The 17,628-nt window shown below is 38.8% G+C and overlaps 1 protein-coding gene and 1 non-coding gene across 4 annotated transcripts in view; one reads left to right on the top strand and one right to left on the bottom strand.

Annotated features, from left to right (window-relative positions):
- NAA16 (N-alpha-acetyltransferase 16, NatA auxiliary subunit) overlaps positions 1 to 17,628 on the bottom strand; it is a 66,530-nt gene that overhangs the window by 13,343 nt on the left and 35,559 nt on the right. Inside the window, exons 10-14 of one of the 3 annotated variants that reach the window (XR_010130545.1) lie at positions 8,368 to 8,440; positions 5,201 to 5,370; positions 4,708 to 4,860; positions 1,512 to 1,640; positions 800 to 942 (exon numbers count right to left, since the gene is read on the bottom strand). Coding sequence is in view for 2 of the 3 variants with exons in the window: in XM_031001377.3 (XP_030857237.3) it covers positions 1,512 to 1,640; positions 4,708 to 4,860; positions 5,201 to 5,370; positions 8,368 to 8,440 (525 nt within the window). In the remaining variant the exon portion in view is untranslated. Of the gene's footprint in view, positions 1 to 799; positions 943 to 1,511; positions 1,641 to 4,707; positions 4,861 to 5,200; positions 5,371 to 8,367; positions 8,441 to 17,628 lie in introns of those variants that run through there. The other 2 variants (XM_031001377.3, XM_004054424.3) reach the window with 2 other exon arrangements.
- On the top strand, positions 8,936 to 9,038 carry LOC115930526 (U6 spliceosomal RNA). Its single transcript, XR_004067155.1, has one exon. It is a non-coding gene; the product is annotated as a U6 spliceosomal RNA (small nuclear RNA).

Genomic DNA, 17,628 nt, shown 5'->3' with positions numbered 1-17,628 from the left:
TAATTTCTTGAACTATGTCAGTAGATTTTCTGACATTACAGAATTTTTTTCCATGCAACTCAGCCAAAATCACTAAAAATTTAAGGGAAAGCATAATCTAAATGAAACTTAGTAATGGAAGATCCACTTATCATATTCTAAAAATTCTCAAAAATTATTTAAAAAAATAAAGCAATATAGTCATCAATGTTAGAAGAAATGGAATTTAAGTTCAAGAAGTTCACAACTATAATGATCCTTAGGATATTCAAATTTCATTTAAACAGAAAATTTGGTAAGTTTCTAGTTATGGTCTTGCTGAAATTACTAATTCCTAAGTGCCTAGCAGCCTCTTCATAAGGGAAACAATTTACCTCTCACTGAGAATGTCCTAGTTAATCAAAATGTATCTTTCCTTAATAACAAGCAGAATGCTCTTAAAATAATGGTCCTCTAGGGAGTGTAACAAGCTAGTGATCTGTGGTTTTATGAAGGAAACAAGAGCCTGATTTAAACTAGAATGCTTGGGTATTTCACCTATCATCCCAAGGGCTTTATATTTTTCAAGGAGAAGATGAGGAGGATTTTCCCCAGAGATACAGCCATCAAGCCCAGGCTTAAAAGGGCATGAAAAACAAACAAACAAAAAACAAAAACAGAGCAAAAATTAGGTTATTTCTAAAAATGCTTGGGTATAATCCTAGTTCCAGTCCCCATCAAAAGCCACCCCCTAAAATTTAGCCTTCCTTGTGGGTAATCTCAGAAGTTTCACATGGGAAAAAGGCCAAAGTGACTGCCACGGTGCAGACATCAGGCTCACCTGACTACGATGCCTGTGGTTCTATACTGCGTCAGGATGGGAACAGTGGTGCCGATTGCCCCCACAACTGAGGGCTGCTGAGGACTGCCTCAGGGGTGCATTTGTGGCTCTTTTCCTCCTGTGGTCCATGTGGAAGGAGAGTGCTTCAGAGATGACAAAGAACAGGAAAACAAAAATTCACACAAAGGAAAAGAAAAGTCCCCTCACTAAGGCACATCACACACATAATCCTAAAAGCAAGCAATAAAATAAGCCTGCAAACTGGCCATAGATTGTTATACAGAATACTGAATGTGAGAGCAAATATCCTGGGAAGACAAACTGGAGAGAGGCTGACTGCGGACCAGATCCTGATGTTTTAAAGGGGAAAGAGGTTGCCATCAGCTGTGTGTCCTCTTAGGGTGGTGATGAATATCAAAATAATGGCCTAATTAGGGAACATAAATTTTGAATTTATGTTAATAGCAATAATCGTTTACTAACAATCTTTTTCCTTCAGACAAAAATATAGACATGTCAAAAGCATAATCACTTGAGGATCAGTAAAGCAATCCATTGTTTACAACTTCTGAATGTAAAGGTTAAAGATCAAGAATTTTTTTCACAATGAAGCTCCCAGAGAAGTTAGAAGAGGCAGATGATCCTGTGTAGAAATCTACCTGCTTTTTATCACCTTACAGAGAAAACTGAAGTCGAAATTCTAACAACTTACCCTTTCTACTTCATGACACTTTTTCAAGGCATCCCCGTATCTCCCCAGACGCTGATAAGCTGAAATGCATTCTGTCTGAAACCACATACACTGCATTTCATTTAGATTTTCCATGGCAGATGTTCCTTCCTGAAATGGAAGCATTCAAAACTATAGAGAGCAAACAATGAAAGAGATCCTAAAAATCATTTCCTCTTTACAACTAGGGCTACAGTACTATTATGACAATAGCAGCAATTAGCAAATATATCAGTATGTTTCCAAACATGGTTTTATATTACAATAGTCTCTCCTTATCCAAGGTTTCACCTTCCATGGTTTCAGTTACCCACAGTCGACCATGGTCTAAAAATATTAAAGGGAAAAGCGCAGAAATAAACAATTCATACGTTTTCAACTGCATGCCATTCTGAATATTGTGATAAAATCTTGCACCATCCCACTCTATCCCACCCGGAACGTGAATCATCCCTTTGTCTAGTACATCCACACTGTCTGCTACCTAACTGTCACTTAGGAGCCATCTCAGTTATCAGATGGAAAACCCACATATACATAACGTCTTATTTACCCAGCTCTGCTGGGGTATTCAACACTCTTCATAAAAAAGACTCCAAATTACTAAATCTTAGTTTTTAAACACCAAAGTTTTTATTTCAACTATTTAAGAAAGCAGTCATATGAAGCACTGCCTATCTTCTGCCTTTCAAGCAAAAGCTATTTCAGCCTTCCTTGCTGACTCGGGGTCACTGTTACGTATATTCAGCATTTGTCAAATCTGTTAGTAATAGCTGCAGGCCTGTTTTTTGGTTTCCCAGTGTCCCTCCTCCATTGTCACTTTCTTTGTGCCCATGTGTCTGCTTCTATCAGCATCACCTGTTTCATGACAACTCTTCTACTTTAATATTTCTCCTTTGCAGTTGGCTGACAAAACCAAATAACTGAATTTGTTAATTCAGGCTCAATAAAAATTCTGAGGGGAGTGTGAGACATAAATTAACGAATTTTAAGTGCAAGGATACTCAAGTTTTGTCACAGTTTAGAAGAGACATTTAAAATATATTTTATATGACCCCAGGAAAGGATGGCAAAGATACACTTATATAAATGATTTCAGTCTACAGTTTTTCCTCACATTTTGTGTATCAGTTCAATTTTCAGAACACATTAAAAGTCTAAAAACTAGTTATCTCTGGGTGAACAGAATTATTGATGTATTTTCTGTCTTCATTATGGTTGTGTTATATTTTCCATTTTGTTAATGGTCACATATTTTTATAAGAGGAAATCTGTATTACTTTTCATTTCAAAAAGTTTATCAACTAGAACTATCCAACATGCATCAGCAACTTTGTACAAAAGTTCTAAACTGAAAAATCTGCAAGAAGGAAATATGCGCCCTTCACTCATTTATTAGTAAGCAGATATATCCTGATTATTCAGGGTCATTTGCAGTTTTCTTCCCCTGCCTCATTATATTGCTCACCACATATTATGGATTTGCCTGGCCAACAAACTAGTGTGAATAAAGTGAACAAGCTTGCCATACAGCATGGCAACTTGTCAAAAGTGGATGATCAGAGGCAGTTATGATGAGCAAGCCGAGCCACAGATTTTGGTGACTACTCTCCTTAAATAACCAACTCCTCTCACCTTCTTTCTCATTCTCCTGTGCCTTTAAAGACGCATCCCAGTGTCACTGGGATTTTTGTTTCTTAAAAATCACTGAACTTCTTTAAGTTTTGCATAGATTTAGTATCGCTTATCAGAAATGTCTGGAACCAGAAATGTTGCAAACCTTCTCGATTTTGGAATATTTGCATTATACTTACTGGTTGAGCGATCCCAAACCCAAAAATCCAAAATCCAAAATGCTCCAATGAGCATTTCCTTTGACCATCATACCAGTGCTCAAAAAGTTTCAAGTTTTGGAGCATTTTGGAATTTGAACTTTAGATTTGGGATGCTCAACCTGTATACTTCATATTTAATCGCATTTTACTTCCTATCGCTACCTTGGCCTTCCATGTGGTACTTTTCTCTGAAAACATAATTGGTTTTATGTTTATTCCTTGTACTCTCTTCTTAATTTCAAACCTGTGATATAGTGGAAAGGGCATTGAAGACTTTGAACCTAGTGCTATTTACTATGTGGTAGCTGGGACTATAGGCACATGCCACCATGCCCACCTCAGTTTTTCTTTTATGCTTTATGCTTTTGGTGTCAAGAAATGCCTCCTACCTCAAGCATAAAGAATGCTTCTTTATCCTAAAGATAAACTCCTATATATTTTCTTCTATAAGTGTAAGGTTTGCTTTCCATATTTGATCTTTAATCCACTTGGAACTGATTCGTGTACAGTGAAATTTTCTATTATATTAGATTATATTATAATTAGTTTATCCTAAACTCCTTTATATTTTCTTGTATAAGTGTGAAAGGTTTGCTTTCCATATCTGATCTTTAATCCACCTGGAACTGATTCGTGTACAGTGACAGAGAGGGATATTGGAAGCTTTTTCCCCAACAGAGTAACTAATTGTCCCAGCAATATATTTCCATCTCTGATTTTTACAGTATCTCTGGGTATATCCCATTTTCCAAATATGTGTGAAATCTGTTTCTGAGCTTTCTACCCTGTTCCATTAGTCTACTTATATTTTTAACCACAAACATGTATTATAACAGAAAGTCTATGTGGAAAAGGATATAAAGGGGTGGTGAAGGAGGGAAAAGGGATGGATGTGTAGCCCATCTCAGGAAACTTAAATTCCTGAATGTCACAGAGACTAGTTCAGAGCAATTAGTTCTACAAAGAAAGAACTCTATGAGCAAGTTAAAAGTAAGACATAATTAAAAAGCAGTCACAAATTACTAGGGGGACAAAGGATTTGAGATATAAATCAAATTTTACACATAAGTGCTAAAGTACAGCATACTCTTTATATATGTACCAAGATATTTTGCTCTTGCTATTGTTTTTTAACCATCCCCTGCCAGAAACATATACACAGATACACAACCACAGTAAGAAACCATTCTTAGGATATGGGTTAAATGGGATTTAAAAAACAATAATAAAAATGAATTTTTATGAACTTCCACTGAAGTTCTTCACAAACTGTCTTAATTTAGACAAACTTCACAAACTGTCTTAATTTAGACAATTACATGCTCATGCATGCTATTTCCTACCCTTGTGAACTTGGAGCACATTTCCTCTGCTTCTTTTATCATATTTGCTCGAAGCATGTATTTTGCACATTTGGAATTGATGAATCTATCAGCTGTGTCCAAAGACTGTGCTTCATCCATCCACTTTGCAGCTTCTTTGAGATTACCTATATGCTATAAAAGATAATTAAAGGAACCACAATTTATAATCAAGAGAATATGAGTACAATAAAATGGAAAATAATTTACACAGACAAAAAACAAATCTGTCACCATTTCTGTCAAATTTATTTAGAAATCAAAATTACAGTTCACATTTACTAAGAGCTCTATCAAATGATTACACATCTAATTACACATTGATTATACAATTAATATAACATGAAACTACACAGAATTATTAGAAAAAGATTATCAGGGTGCCCTAGAACTTGTTTCCACAAAGAAAAAACTCCAAGGATTCTTAAAGTAGCTGAATTCTTCAACTACTCAAAAAACAGGATTCAGATTTTACCTTGTAAATTTTTGCTTTCATATAGAATAATTCTATTAGAGTTGGAGTACTAGCAATTGCAGCATTAATATAATCCAAAGCCAAAGAATACTGTCCAAGTTTATCAAAGTGCTGTGCCAGGAAATACTGAACCCAGAGTAGTGTTGTCGGGGGTTCCTTCTCCCCATTCTCTGCAATCAAACAAATATTAAATTATTATAGGAAGAATGTAAAGCAAATCGCATATTTTCTCTCTCCTAATTCATAATGAAATGACTATTGCAATAATAATAAGCAAGAAAGACTCAGCAAAAACTACTAATTTCAAAAGAAAGAGGTATGACTTCATAAAGTTCAAAAAGTGGCAGCCATGTAGAGAAATAAGATTGTACTTTGACAGGCTTCTAACCCCAATCTCACTCCAAAGAAACAATGCTGGGGAAAGGACATACGTCAAACTAATTCTGTGAACTCTCGGCCTGAAAGCAAAAGGGCAGCAAGACCAGGAAAAGTCAAGGAAAAAAACTTGGCAAAGAGATTTCCTAACTACCACTGCAAGATTTCGGCAGAGGCAAGAACTGCCAAACTGCCATGGCTTACCATTTTCCAGGCCTCAGTACTAAATCAGGGATACCCAAAGTTGAAGACTATGACCTATAGGAAGAAGATACACCTGACAAAGTAGAAACAACCCTACCATCTGACAAAAACCTAAGTAGAAAAAACACAGCCCAGTCCTCTTAAAAAAGCAGTCACATATATACACTTACCTGAGTTCTATCCTGTTCCCCATCCTGTACCCTCTAACTACAGAGGAGTAGAAAATAAATATCAAGCTCTCAAAATGGATTTCAGAAGAGAAGACATACTTGTGCAAAAATGAGGAAAGAGTGAATATACCCACACTATATCAAAACAAACAGGTTTCCTAGCGTAGCTGACCAAATGACATGCAAACATACTATAGCACACATTAAAACACAAATAATAAAATAAAGGCAATGAGTTAAGCTTCTATTCTGTTCCTCTTATATAAACCATATTTCAAGGGAACCAAGTATTTGATGAAGGAAAGTTCTTTATAAGAAAAATTCCAGCTAACGAATGCAGAAGAAATTATTAGAATCAACAAGGGATCTAGGCAATGATCTTCAATTGCTGAGAGGCCAATGAGGAATTTTTGTCTTGTTCTATCACCAACACTGGAGTGCAGTGGCATGATCATAACTAACTGTAGCCTGGAACTCCTAGGCTCCAGTGATCCTCATGCCTCAGCTTCACAAGTAGCTGGGACTACAGGTGAGAACCACCGAACCTGGCTAATATTTTAATTTTTTGTAGAGACAGGGTCTCACTTTGTTGCCCAGGCTGGCCTCCAAATCCTGGCTTCAAGAGATCTTTCTGCCTCAGCATCCCCTACAGTGTTGGGATCACAGGTGTGGAGCCACCGTGCCCCTACGCCTTCATGGACCTTTTTAATGAGTATAACAGGCTGACAACATCTGAATCTTTATCAATCTTAACATCAAAAAAGAGAGACAACCAGAATGTCTCAAGCTTCCTGACATGATACAACAGGAAGCACAAAGCACCACCCGTATTTAAACAGAACCTGAATCTAATCCAGCAGGTAAACCTAACTACAACTTACAAGTATGAATGACAGTGAAATACAACAAATGATACCATGAGAAAGGCAATCAACCAAATCTAAAATATGGGATATGTAAGACAAATGACCTTTCAACAAATGACTGTTTTTTTGAAAGGGAGGGGAGAGTTATTGTTCTAGATTAAAATAATGAGACATAACCATCAACTTAAGGAGACATAACAACCAAATATTTGGTGTGAACCTTAACCGGATCTATACTCAAATAAACCAAACACAAAGACTTCTTTTGGATAATGGGGGAAATCTGAATGCGGACTGGGTATCAGATATTATGTTATGAGGTTTTGTGTGACATGGCACTGCGATGACTTCTTCTGTTTACGTGTTTTAAATAGAGATGCACACTAAGATATTTACAGATGAAACAGTAAGTCTGGAATGTGCCTTAAAAAAACTCATAGAGGGTGTGGCAGCTCACACCTGTAATCCCAGCACTTTGGGAGGCTGAGACAGGCAGATCGCTAGAGCTCAGGAGTTCAAGATCAGCCTGGACAACATGGCAAAATCCCACCTCTAGAAACCTCCCCCAAACCCCCGCGCGTGCGCGCGCGCACACACACACACACACACACAAAATCAGCTAGGCATGGTGGCACACGCCTGTAGTCCTTGCCACTCAGCAGGCTGAGGTGGGAGGATCACTTGAGCCCAGAAGTTCAGCTTGGGCAACACAGTGAGATCCCATCTCTTAAAAAACATCAGAAAAATACTCAGAGTAATGACATGTAAGAGACACATAAGGAACCCAGAAGTTACTTTGTGCATGACTGAAAACATTCTAGCGTTTTCTAAAGTAACTTGCCTTGATTTATATATGCTCCTACAAATATAGAAACAAAGGACCAAACTAAAGAGGATTAAAAGTAATAAGAGGGTAGAAAAAGCAGAGAATTTAGGGATTCAGGAAAAACAGGTTCCAATATAAACTAACTACATGGTCTTAGGCAAGCCATTCAACCTCTCAAGTATGTTTCCTCATGTTAAAACAAGGTTAAGCCCAGGTGTGGTGGCTCACGCCTGTAATCCCAGCACTTTGGGAGGCTGAGGCGGGTGGATCACGAGGTCAGGCATTCGAGACCAGCCTGGCCAACATGGTGAAACCCCATCTCTACTAAAAATACAACACTTAGGCAGGAGTGGTGGCAGGCGCCTGTAACCCCAGCTACTCAGGAGGCTGAGGCAGGAGAATCAGTTGAACCCAGGAGGCGGAGGTTGCAGTGAGCCAAGACTGTGCCATTGTACTCCAGCCTGGGTGACAGGATGAGACTCCGTCTCAAAAAACAAACAAACAAACAAACAAACAAAAAACCGCACAAGGTTAACTCCCATCTCACAGGATTATGGAAAATTTAAATTAAGTAAGATTGAAAGTGCTCTCATTTCATTCACCAATTTGAAAGCCATTTATTAAGTAGCCATTAGGTAGCACACACATAATATACATAAAAGAGCATTACTGTGATTAAAAATGAAATGAGTAATCAAATTCCAATTCAATCTAATTTAAACTTACCATATGGGCTAAAAAAGTCACACGTTTTAAGAGAGGCTTCATAATTAGTAACAAGTTCCTGGATTATAGAAACCTGTTAAAGAAACATATTTTTAAAATTTAAAAATATCTTCTTGAAGGTATTTTTACCTATTATGGTTTAAATTACATTTGGAAAATATACAGCTTATTTCAGAACTATAAATTAATTAAAAGACTAGGGTATCTGCTTTGTCCCCATTCCTAACATGAGTATTTCCCCCCTTTGGAGAAGGGGTGGAAAAAAACACAAAATAATGGACATTGCTATATATATGGACCACTCACAAGACAAAAAAAAAAAAAAAAAAAAAAAAGGACCACTCCTATAAGGGACACATTATCCATTATATAAATATTCAGATTTTCTAAAATGTCATGCATTGCAAAAAAGTGAAATGATTCAAGGTTTGAAAATAAGTGAAACTAAAAATGACTCTTTTGCTTATTATTGTTAGCAATCCTACAATATAATAATTCTATTGTACTTACTATAATTATGGGGTTTCTTAACCAATTTACTTATCTACCTACTACAAAATAAGGTCTGGTGCTCACTTCAGCAGCACATATACCAAAATTGGAACAATAAGAGATTGGCATGGAGCCTGTGAAAGGATGACACACACATTCATGAAGCGTTCTATATTTTAAAAGGAATATTTCTTCATTGTTTTGTGAAAACTGGGGCTTTGACATCTTCATTTTCAGAAAAACAATTATATTTCTCTTATTTCCCTACGCCTCTTTACGAACTAACCAAAATTCACTATGGTTCCCCTCACACTGAAGTGGTCATGTGTCACAAACTCAACAGATTTTTGCATATATGGCTACAAAAGAAACCTCTTCACGCATACCATTTAATATCAGAAGGTATAATTTAATTAGCTTTATTTTGAATCCAGATTACTCCTCATGCCACAAAGACACAGGACAGTGTCCATGAAACCACTGATCATCCTAGACACTAGTCAAAACACAAGGCCAAACTGTAACACTTTTCAGGCCTACATGATAGCTTTCTCACATGATGCTGCAGTACACGGCAGGATCTCTAGTAAAGTTCAATGGACAATGTGGAAATAAGGTAGGACTATACATTAACAGTAAGGAACATGTGTAAATAAGAGAAAAAGAAGAATGTGAAAAAAACTTACACATACTATGACTTCACTAAAACATGTATGTACAGACACCACATACTCAATGAAAATATGGCCAAAGACATTAGGGTAGTGGAAAATGGGTATATTCTTTGTGTTTTTTTTTTTTTAAAAACAAAGATTGTTTAATCTAAAAACAATGGTTCTGAAAGTGTTATCTTCAGATCATTAATAATACTGTCAAACATTAGTGTCACCATCACGTGGCAATTTGTTAGAAATATTCTGTACAATCTGTTTTGGGGTGTGAGAGTGTGTGTGTGTGTGTGTGTGTGTGTAAGAGACAGGGTCGCCCTCTGTCACCTAGGCTGGAGTGCAGTGGTGTGATAGTCGCTCACTGTAGCCTTGAACTCCTGTGCTCAAGCAATTGTCCCACCTCAGCCTCCCAAGCAACTAAGACTACAGGCATGTATTACCATGCCCTGATAATTTTTTTTTTTTTTTTAAGAGACAAAGTCTCACTACATTGCCTAGGCTTGTCTGGAACTCCTGGGCTCAAGCAATCCTCCCACCTCCACCTACCAAAGTGCTGGGATTACAGGTGTGAGCCACCATGCCTGGCCTGTACCATCTGTTTTTAACAAGCCGTCTGTAAATTCTGATACACAATTAAGAGTTTGAGAACCACTGATTAAAAAAAATTGCAAAAAGACTTTTATTATGAAGTAAAATTAAAGTTAACAGACATTTTTAACCCACCATAACCTCTCCACCAATCTCACCTAGAATATCTGTAACTTAAAAACCTTTTTTACAAACTTAGAAATTTAGTACTCAAGTTGTTAAACTTATAAAGGCAAATAATTTTTTTCAGGACCTTGCGCCATCTACTGGTAGCTGCTAAAACTGCAACCAGAGGTGGCTTTTAAAAGGGCGGACGTTTATGCATCTCTAGGGTGAAACCTATGTTTTGTTTTGTTTTGTTTTTTTTGAGATGGAGTCTCGCTCTGTCACCAGGCTGGAATGCAGTGGCGCGATCTCTGCTCACTGCAACCTCCGCCTCTCGGGTTCAAGCAATTCTCTGCCTCAGCCTCCTGAGCAGCTGGGATTACGGGCACCCGCCACCACACCCGGCTAATTTTTCTATTTTTAGTAGAGATGAAGGGGTGAAACCTATTTTTAAAGAAGTCAGTTTTAACAATAAAGGGTACCACAAAACATACACTGAAGTTACATGTAATCCTTCATAAAAGAATATAAATACTTCTGAATAAAACAGATCTCCAGATTCAGAACTTCAAAACAAGATCTCATTACGGGGGAAAAAAGGTAATAGAAAATTCATAGGAAATCTCCTACATTTAAAAAAACAACAAAGGGGACTGACCGTTGTGGTTCATTAGGCATACTTCTTGAATATATTTTATATATACATAAATTTTTGTTTTTTTGAGACCAAGTCTCACTCTGTTGCCTAGGCTGGAGTGCAGTGGTGTGATCTCAGCTCACTGCAACCTCTGCCTCCCAGGTTCAAGCAATTCTCCTGCCTCAGCCTCCTGAGTAGCTGGAACTAAAGGTGTGCACCACCATGCCCGGCTAATTTTTGTATTTTTAGTAGGGAGGGGGTTTCGCCATGTTGGCCAGGCTGGGCTCCAACTCCTGACCTCAGGTGACCCACCCACCTCGGCCTCCCAAAGTGCTGGGATTACAGGCGTGAGCCACTGTGCCAAGCCAAAATTTATAGTTACTTTATTTTTATTTTTTGAGACGGGGTCTCACTCTCTCACCCAAGCTGGAGTGCAGTGGTGTGAACTCGGCTCCCTGCAACATCCACCTCCCAGGCTCAAGCCATCCTCCTGCCTCAGCCTCCTGAGTAGCTGGGACTACAGGCATGCACCACCACACCTGGCTAATTTTTGTATTTTTTGTAGAGACGGGGTTTTGCCCTGTTGCCCGGGCTGGTCTCAAACTCCTGAGCGCAAGCGATCTGCCCACCTTGGCCTCCCAAAGTGCTAGGATTACAGGCATGAGCCACCACCCCCGGCCTTATGGTTACTCCTCATTCAGTAATTAAGTGAACAATTTTCTAAATTTTCTATGAAAGTTAATCTAAGAAGTTTTACTCAAGTATAAGACTTATTTCGCTCAAGTTTACTTACCATTTATATTTAATTAGGTAGTGTGTAATATGACAAATTAATATGTAATAGCTATTCTTCTTTAAAATGGTGTTTTGCCTCCATTATTTTAAAATCAAGAAAGCCAATCCACTTAAGTATCTGAGATCGCAACAAAAACATAAATGGCCACCTTAAATTTTATCGCCCACATTTTTCTTACAATGTGAAAAATTTTCCAAGTTCAGCCACCTTCTCCTGGTTTACTTTCTTCTAACAGCTACATTAGATCAAGATGGAAGCTTTTTATCTTTGTTAATAAAATCTAACCTAAGATAATACTATAACTGTTATAATTTCCTAAAGTATGTCCTTGGTGACCAGCTTTTCTTATGTAAGAGTTAAAAGAACTCTTTATTAACCTTAAAGACAAAGTCCCACAACATCATATCTGATACACATTTTTTTCGCAATGAAGAGACAAATCCCAGGTTTAAAATGTCACTGCAATATGAAAGTTACTAAATTAAGTTCACTAGTTCACCAGCAAGGACCAAAATTGCTGAATTAGGTTCTGATATAAGCACAATTACTAGTGATAATTTTGGTGCTGAAGGGGCTAGTTACAGAGGTAAACTGTCCAAGAACAATGACAATAAAATAAAAGTAACTACAGAGATGAGGTGTGAGAAGGGTGGGACTTACCATCTAATTTAGAGAGTAAGGGAAAATTACCATTTCTTGAACATATTCAAACCAAGTACTTTACAAACTTTATCATTTAATTAAAACACACACCAATGCTTTACGTATTATTTTCCCCAACTTTATGAAAATACAAATATTCATATTCAAAGCACACGGGCACTGATGTCCAACTTCAATGGAATCAAAGTGTACCAACCTAGGCAAACCTGGATGTTGACTCATTGAATGTCTTCACTTAAGAGCCTGACACTCACAAACGAATGGCTAAAAAACAAGTACTTTCTAACAGTGAATATGGAAGTCCCAAATCAATGTACACCTCTTCTTAGAGCCTTTAAACATTTTGGGGCTGGGTGCAGTGGCTCATGCCTATAATAATCCCACAGCACTTTCGGGGTCTGAGGCAGGCAGATCGCTTAAGCCCAGGAGCCCAAGACCAGCTTGGGCAACATGGTAAAACCCCATCTCTAAAAAAAAATACAACGAAAGTTAGCTGGGTGTAGGGGCCCATGCCTGGAGTCCCAGCTACTTGGGAGGCTAAGGCAGGAGAATCGCTTGAGCCCAGGAGGTGGAGGTTGCAGTGAACCAAGATCGCGCCATTGCGCTCCAGCCTGGGCAACGGGAGTGAAACTCTTATTTAAAAAAACAAAAAACAAAAAAACTGGCCGGGCGCGGTGGCCCAAGCCTGTAATCCCAGCACTTTGGGAGGCCGAGGCGGGTGGATCACGAGGTCAGGAGATCGAGACCATCCTGGCTAACATGGTGAAACCCCATCTCTACTAAAAAATACAAAAAAACTTAGCCGGGTGTGGTGGCAGGCGCCTGTAGTCCTAGCTACTCAGGAGGCTGAAGCAGGAGAATGGCATGAACCCGGGAGGCAAAGCTTGCAGTGAGCCGAGATCACGCCACTGCACTCCAGCCTGGGGGACAGAGCAAGACTCCGTCTCAAAAAAAAAAAAAAAAAAACAAAAACTGATTTCCTTTTTTGGCCAGGGAAGTGGGGGGACAGGGTCTCGCTGTGTTACCCAGGCTGGAGTGCAGTGATGCACTCTAAGTTCACTGCAGCCTTCAACCTTCCAGGCTCAAGTGGTTCTCCCACCTCAGCTTTCCAAGTATCTAGAATGCGGCACTGTACTTGGCTGATTTTTGTATTTTTTTATAGAGACACTGCCTCACTACATTGCCCAGGCTGAGCTCCTGAGCTCAAGCAATCCTCCTGCCTTGGCCTCCCAAAGTGCTGGGATAAAAGACATGAGCCACCACGGTGGCCTGGCACATTTTGGTTTCATGTTTGACTTTTTTTTTTTTTTTTTTTTTTTTTTTTTAAGACGGAGTCTCGCTCTGTCACCCAGGCTGGAATGCAATGGTGCGATCTCAGCTCACAGCTCACTGCAACTGCCCCCTCCCGGGTTCAAGCGATTCTCCTGCCTCAGCCTCTCAAGTAGCTGGGATTATTCCACCACGCCCAGCTAATTTTTTTTGTATTTTTAGTAGATTTAGGGTTTCACCATGTTGGTCAGGCTGGTCATGAACTTCTGACCTCAGGTAATCCACCCACCTCGGCCTCCCCAAGGGTTGGGATTACAGGCGTGAGCCACCACACCCGGCCATGTATGACATTTTAAAAAGTATACAGACTGTTACCTTTAGTTGAACAAAAATTAAACCAAATTAAACTAATTTTACTAATTATCTTTTTGAATAAATACAGATTTTTATCCTTCAAGAAAACCTGTTTTTCCTCACTAAATCAGCAAAATAAAAGACAAACATATGTAACACACAGCACACATAAGAAAAAAAAAGAAAGGGCCAGGCACAGTGGTTCGTGCCCATAATCCCAGCACTTTGGGATGCCTAAGTGAGAGGATCACTTGGGCCATGAGTTTGAGACCAGCCTGGGCAACATAGCAAGATCCATCTCTATAAAATAAACAACTTAGCCAGGCATGGTGGTACACGCCTGTAGTCCCAGCTACTTGGGAGGCTGAGGTAGTAGGATCACTTGAGCCCAAGGGTTTGATGCTACAATGAGTTACAATCTCACCACTACACTCCAGCCTGGGTGATAGAGCAAGACCCAGTCTCTAAACAAAGATTTAAAAAAGAAAAAGAAAAAAAAATTAGAAAAAAGACCAAATTAAACCTAAAACAAGCAAAAGGACACAATAAAGTGAAAATTAATGAAATAGAGGAAAGTCAACAAACCCAAAACCTGGCTCTTTAGATCAAGAAAATTGGCAAACCTTTAGCTAGACTGACAAAGTAAAAAATAGAGAACACTCAAAATATTAAAACCAAAAATGGTAAGAGGGGATATTACCACTGACTTTATAGAAATAACAGACTATGACACACATATGCCAATGCTGTATAACATAGACGAAGTAGACAAATATCTAAAACCATGAATTTCCAAAAGCCAGTCAAGAAGAAATAGAAAATCTGAATAAACCAGTAATGAAGAGTTTGAATACATAATAAAAAACTACCCACAAAGAAAAGTCCAGGCCCATATGACTTCACTGGTAAATGGTAAGTTCTACCACACATTTGAAGAAATAATAATACCAATTCTTCACAAACTCTTCCCCCCCGCCAAAAAAAAAGAGGAGAGAACATTTCCCAATTCATTATGAGGCCAGTATCACCCTGATAGCAAAATCCGATAAAGACATGAAAAGAAAACTAGACCTTTATCTCTTAGGAATATAAATGCAATATCCTAAACAAAACACTAGCAAATCGAACCCATCAATATGGAAAAAGAATTACCCACCATGACCAAGTAGGCTTTCACCCAGCAATGCAAGACTGGTTTAACATCAGCCAGGAGTGGTGGCTCACGCCTGTAATCCCAGCACTTTGAAAGGTGGGTGCATCACCTGAGGTCAGGAGTTCAAGACCAGCCTGTCCAACATAGTGAAATCCCGTTTCTACTAAAAAATAGAAGAACTGGCCGGGTATGGTGGTGCACGCCGGTAGTCCCAGCTACTTGGGAGACCGAGGCAGGAGAATAGCTTGAACCCGCGAGGTGGAGGTTGCAGTGAGCCGAGATCGTGCCACTGCACTCCAGCCCGGGTGACAGAGTGAGATTCCATCTTGAAAAAAAAATAAAAACTGGTTTAACATCTGAAATCAATTAATGTAAATATACCATATATCAATAGATTTTTTTTAAAAAAAACCTACATAATCATCTTAACACAGAAAAAGCATGTGACAGAACTCAGTAACAGACTTTCGTGATAAAAATGCACAATAAACTAGGAGTTGAAGGGAACTTCCTTGACATTACAAAGGACATATATGAAAAACCCACAGCTAACACAATACTTAATGGTGAAAAATCTAGATGCTTTTCCTCTAAGAGCAGGAACAAAAAGAACTCTCACCACTTCGTCAATATTGTACTGAAGGTACCCAGGGCAATTAGTCAAGAAAATGAAATAAAAAGGGTATGGATTGGAAAGAAAGAACTAAAACTATCTATTTGCAGATGACATGATCTTGCACATAGAAAATCCTAAGGAATCTATTAAAACATCTATAGCAACGAATAAACAAGTTCAGCAAGGTTTCAGAAGACAAAATCAACATACAAAAATCAACTGTATTTCCATATACTAGCAAAGAATAATCCAAAAATGAAATTATAAAAACAATTTCATCTAGACTACCATCAAAAAGAATGGCATGCTTAGGAACAAATTTAACATAAGATGCACAAGACTTGTACAATAAAAATTACAAAACACTGGTTGAAAGAAATCAAAGACCTAAATACAAAGAAAGACATCCCATGTTCAAAGACTGACTTAATATTGTTAAGTTGAGGATACTTCCAAAATGATCTGCAGATTCAACAAAATCCCAGATGGCTGCTTTGCAGAAATAGAAAAGCCAATCCTAAAATTCAAATGGAAATAAAAGGAACCCTGAATAACCAAAATAGTCTTGAAAAACAAACATAATAAAAAAATAGTCTTGAAGAACAAAGTAGGAGGAGTCACACTTCCTGATTTCTTTTTTTGTTGTTGTTTTTTTTGTTTTTGAGACGGAGTCTCGCTCTGTCGCCAGGCTGGAGTGTAGTGGCTCAATCTCGGCTCACTGCAAACTCCGCCTCCTGGGTTCAAGTGATTCTCCTGCCTCAGCCTCCCGAGCAGCTGGGACTGTAGATGCCTGCCACCACGCCAGCTGATTTTTGTATTTTTAGTAGAGATGGGGTTTCACCATGTTGGCCAGGATGGTCTTGATCTCTTGACCTCGTGATCCACCCACCTCAGCCTCCCAAAGTGCTGGGATTACAGGCGTGAGCCACCGCGCCCGGCTCACACTTCCTAATTTCAAAACTTACCACACTGCTACAGTAAGCAAGACAGTATGGCACTGGCACAGATGGACTTTTAGCTTTTCTTGCATACTGATGTTTAACATGTTAAAGAACCTTTCTAGCTATTTGAGAAATTGTCCCTCCAAGGTCTAGCCAATTCTTAAAGATAACAAATGGCCCAGCTAGGAGTATGTCTTTAATATGCAAGCTATTCAAAATCCAGAGCCATATCTCCTCTATCTGGCCCTTATACCCCAAGAGGCACTACTCCTCTACCTAATCATCCCAGAGACAGGTGCCAGGCAATGAGACTACCCCGCCAGTCTAAAGTATGCCAAAATTATTCAAACTAAACTGTTCGCCCTGCCCTACCCTAAGGAAACCTCGATGAAGGCAGTAGCCTAATCCTTCCCCTCCCTCCTAACCACCCTAGTGTCTTCCCCAAGTGGCCCAGCATGGCATGGCACAGCATGCCTCGTCTCTAGGACCTGTATGATAAACTTTGTTTTTTCCTGAGCCTCTCCAGTGTCTCCTATTGTGGCTGCACCTGAATAACAATCTCATAAACGAATAATAGAAAACAATAAAGACAGTCATACACAACAGTGGAAGAGACTTGAGAGTCCAGAGGTGAACCCTCGCATTTATGGTTAATCTTTTTTAGACAAGGCTGCCAAGATCGTTCAACAGGGAAAGAACAGTCTCTTCAACGAATGGTGCTGGAAAACTGGATAGTCACACACAAAAGAATGAATCTGGACTCCTACCACACCATATACAAAATGAACTCAGAGTGAATGCCTCAATGCAAACTCTTAGAAGTTTATAAATCTTCACGACGTTGGACTTGGAAATGGTTTTTAGATAAGACCAGAAAGCATGAGCAACAAAAGCAAAAAAAAGATAAGCTGGACTTCATCCAAATTAAAAATTTTTGTGCATCAAATGACACCATTAAGAAAATGAAAAGACAACCCGT

This window comes from Gorilla gorilla, chromosome 14 (assembly GCF_029281585.2).
Source record: "Gorilla gorilla gorilla isolate KB3781 chromosome 14, NHGRI_mGorGor1-v2.1_pri, whole genome shotgun sequence".
NCBI lineage: Eukaryota > Metazoa > Chordata > Mammalia > Primates > Hominidae > Gorilla > Gorilla gorilla.
This window is presented reverse-complemented; position numbering and strand designations above follow the sequence as displayed.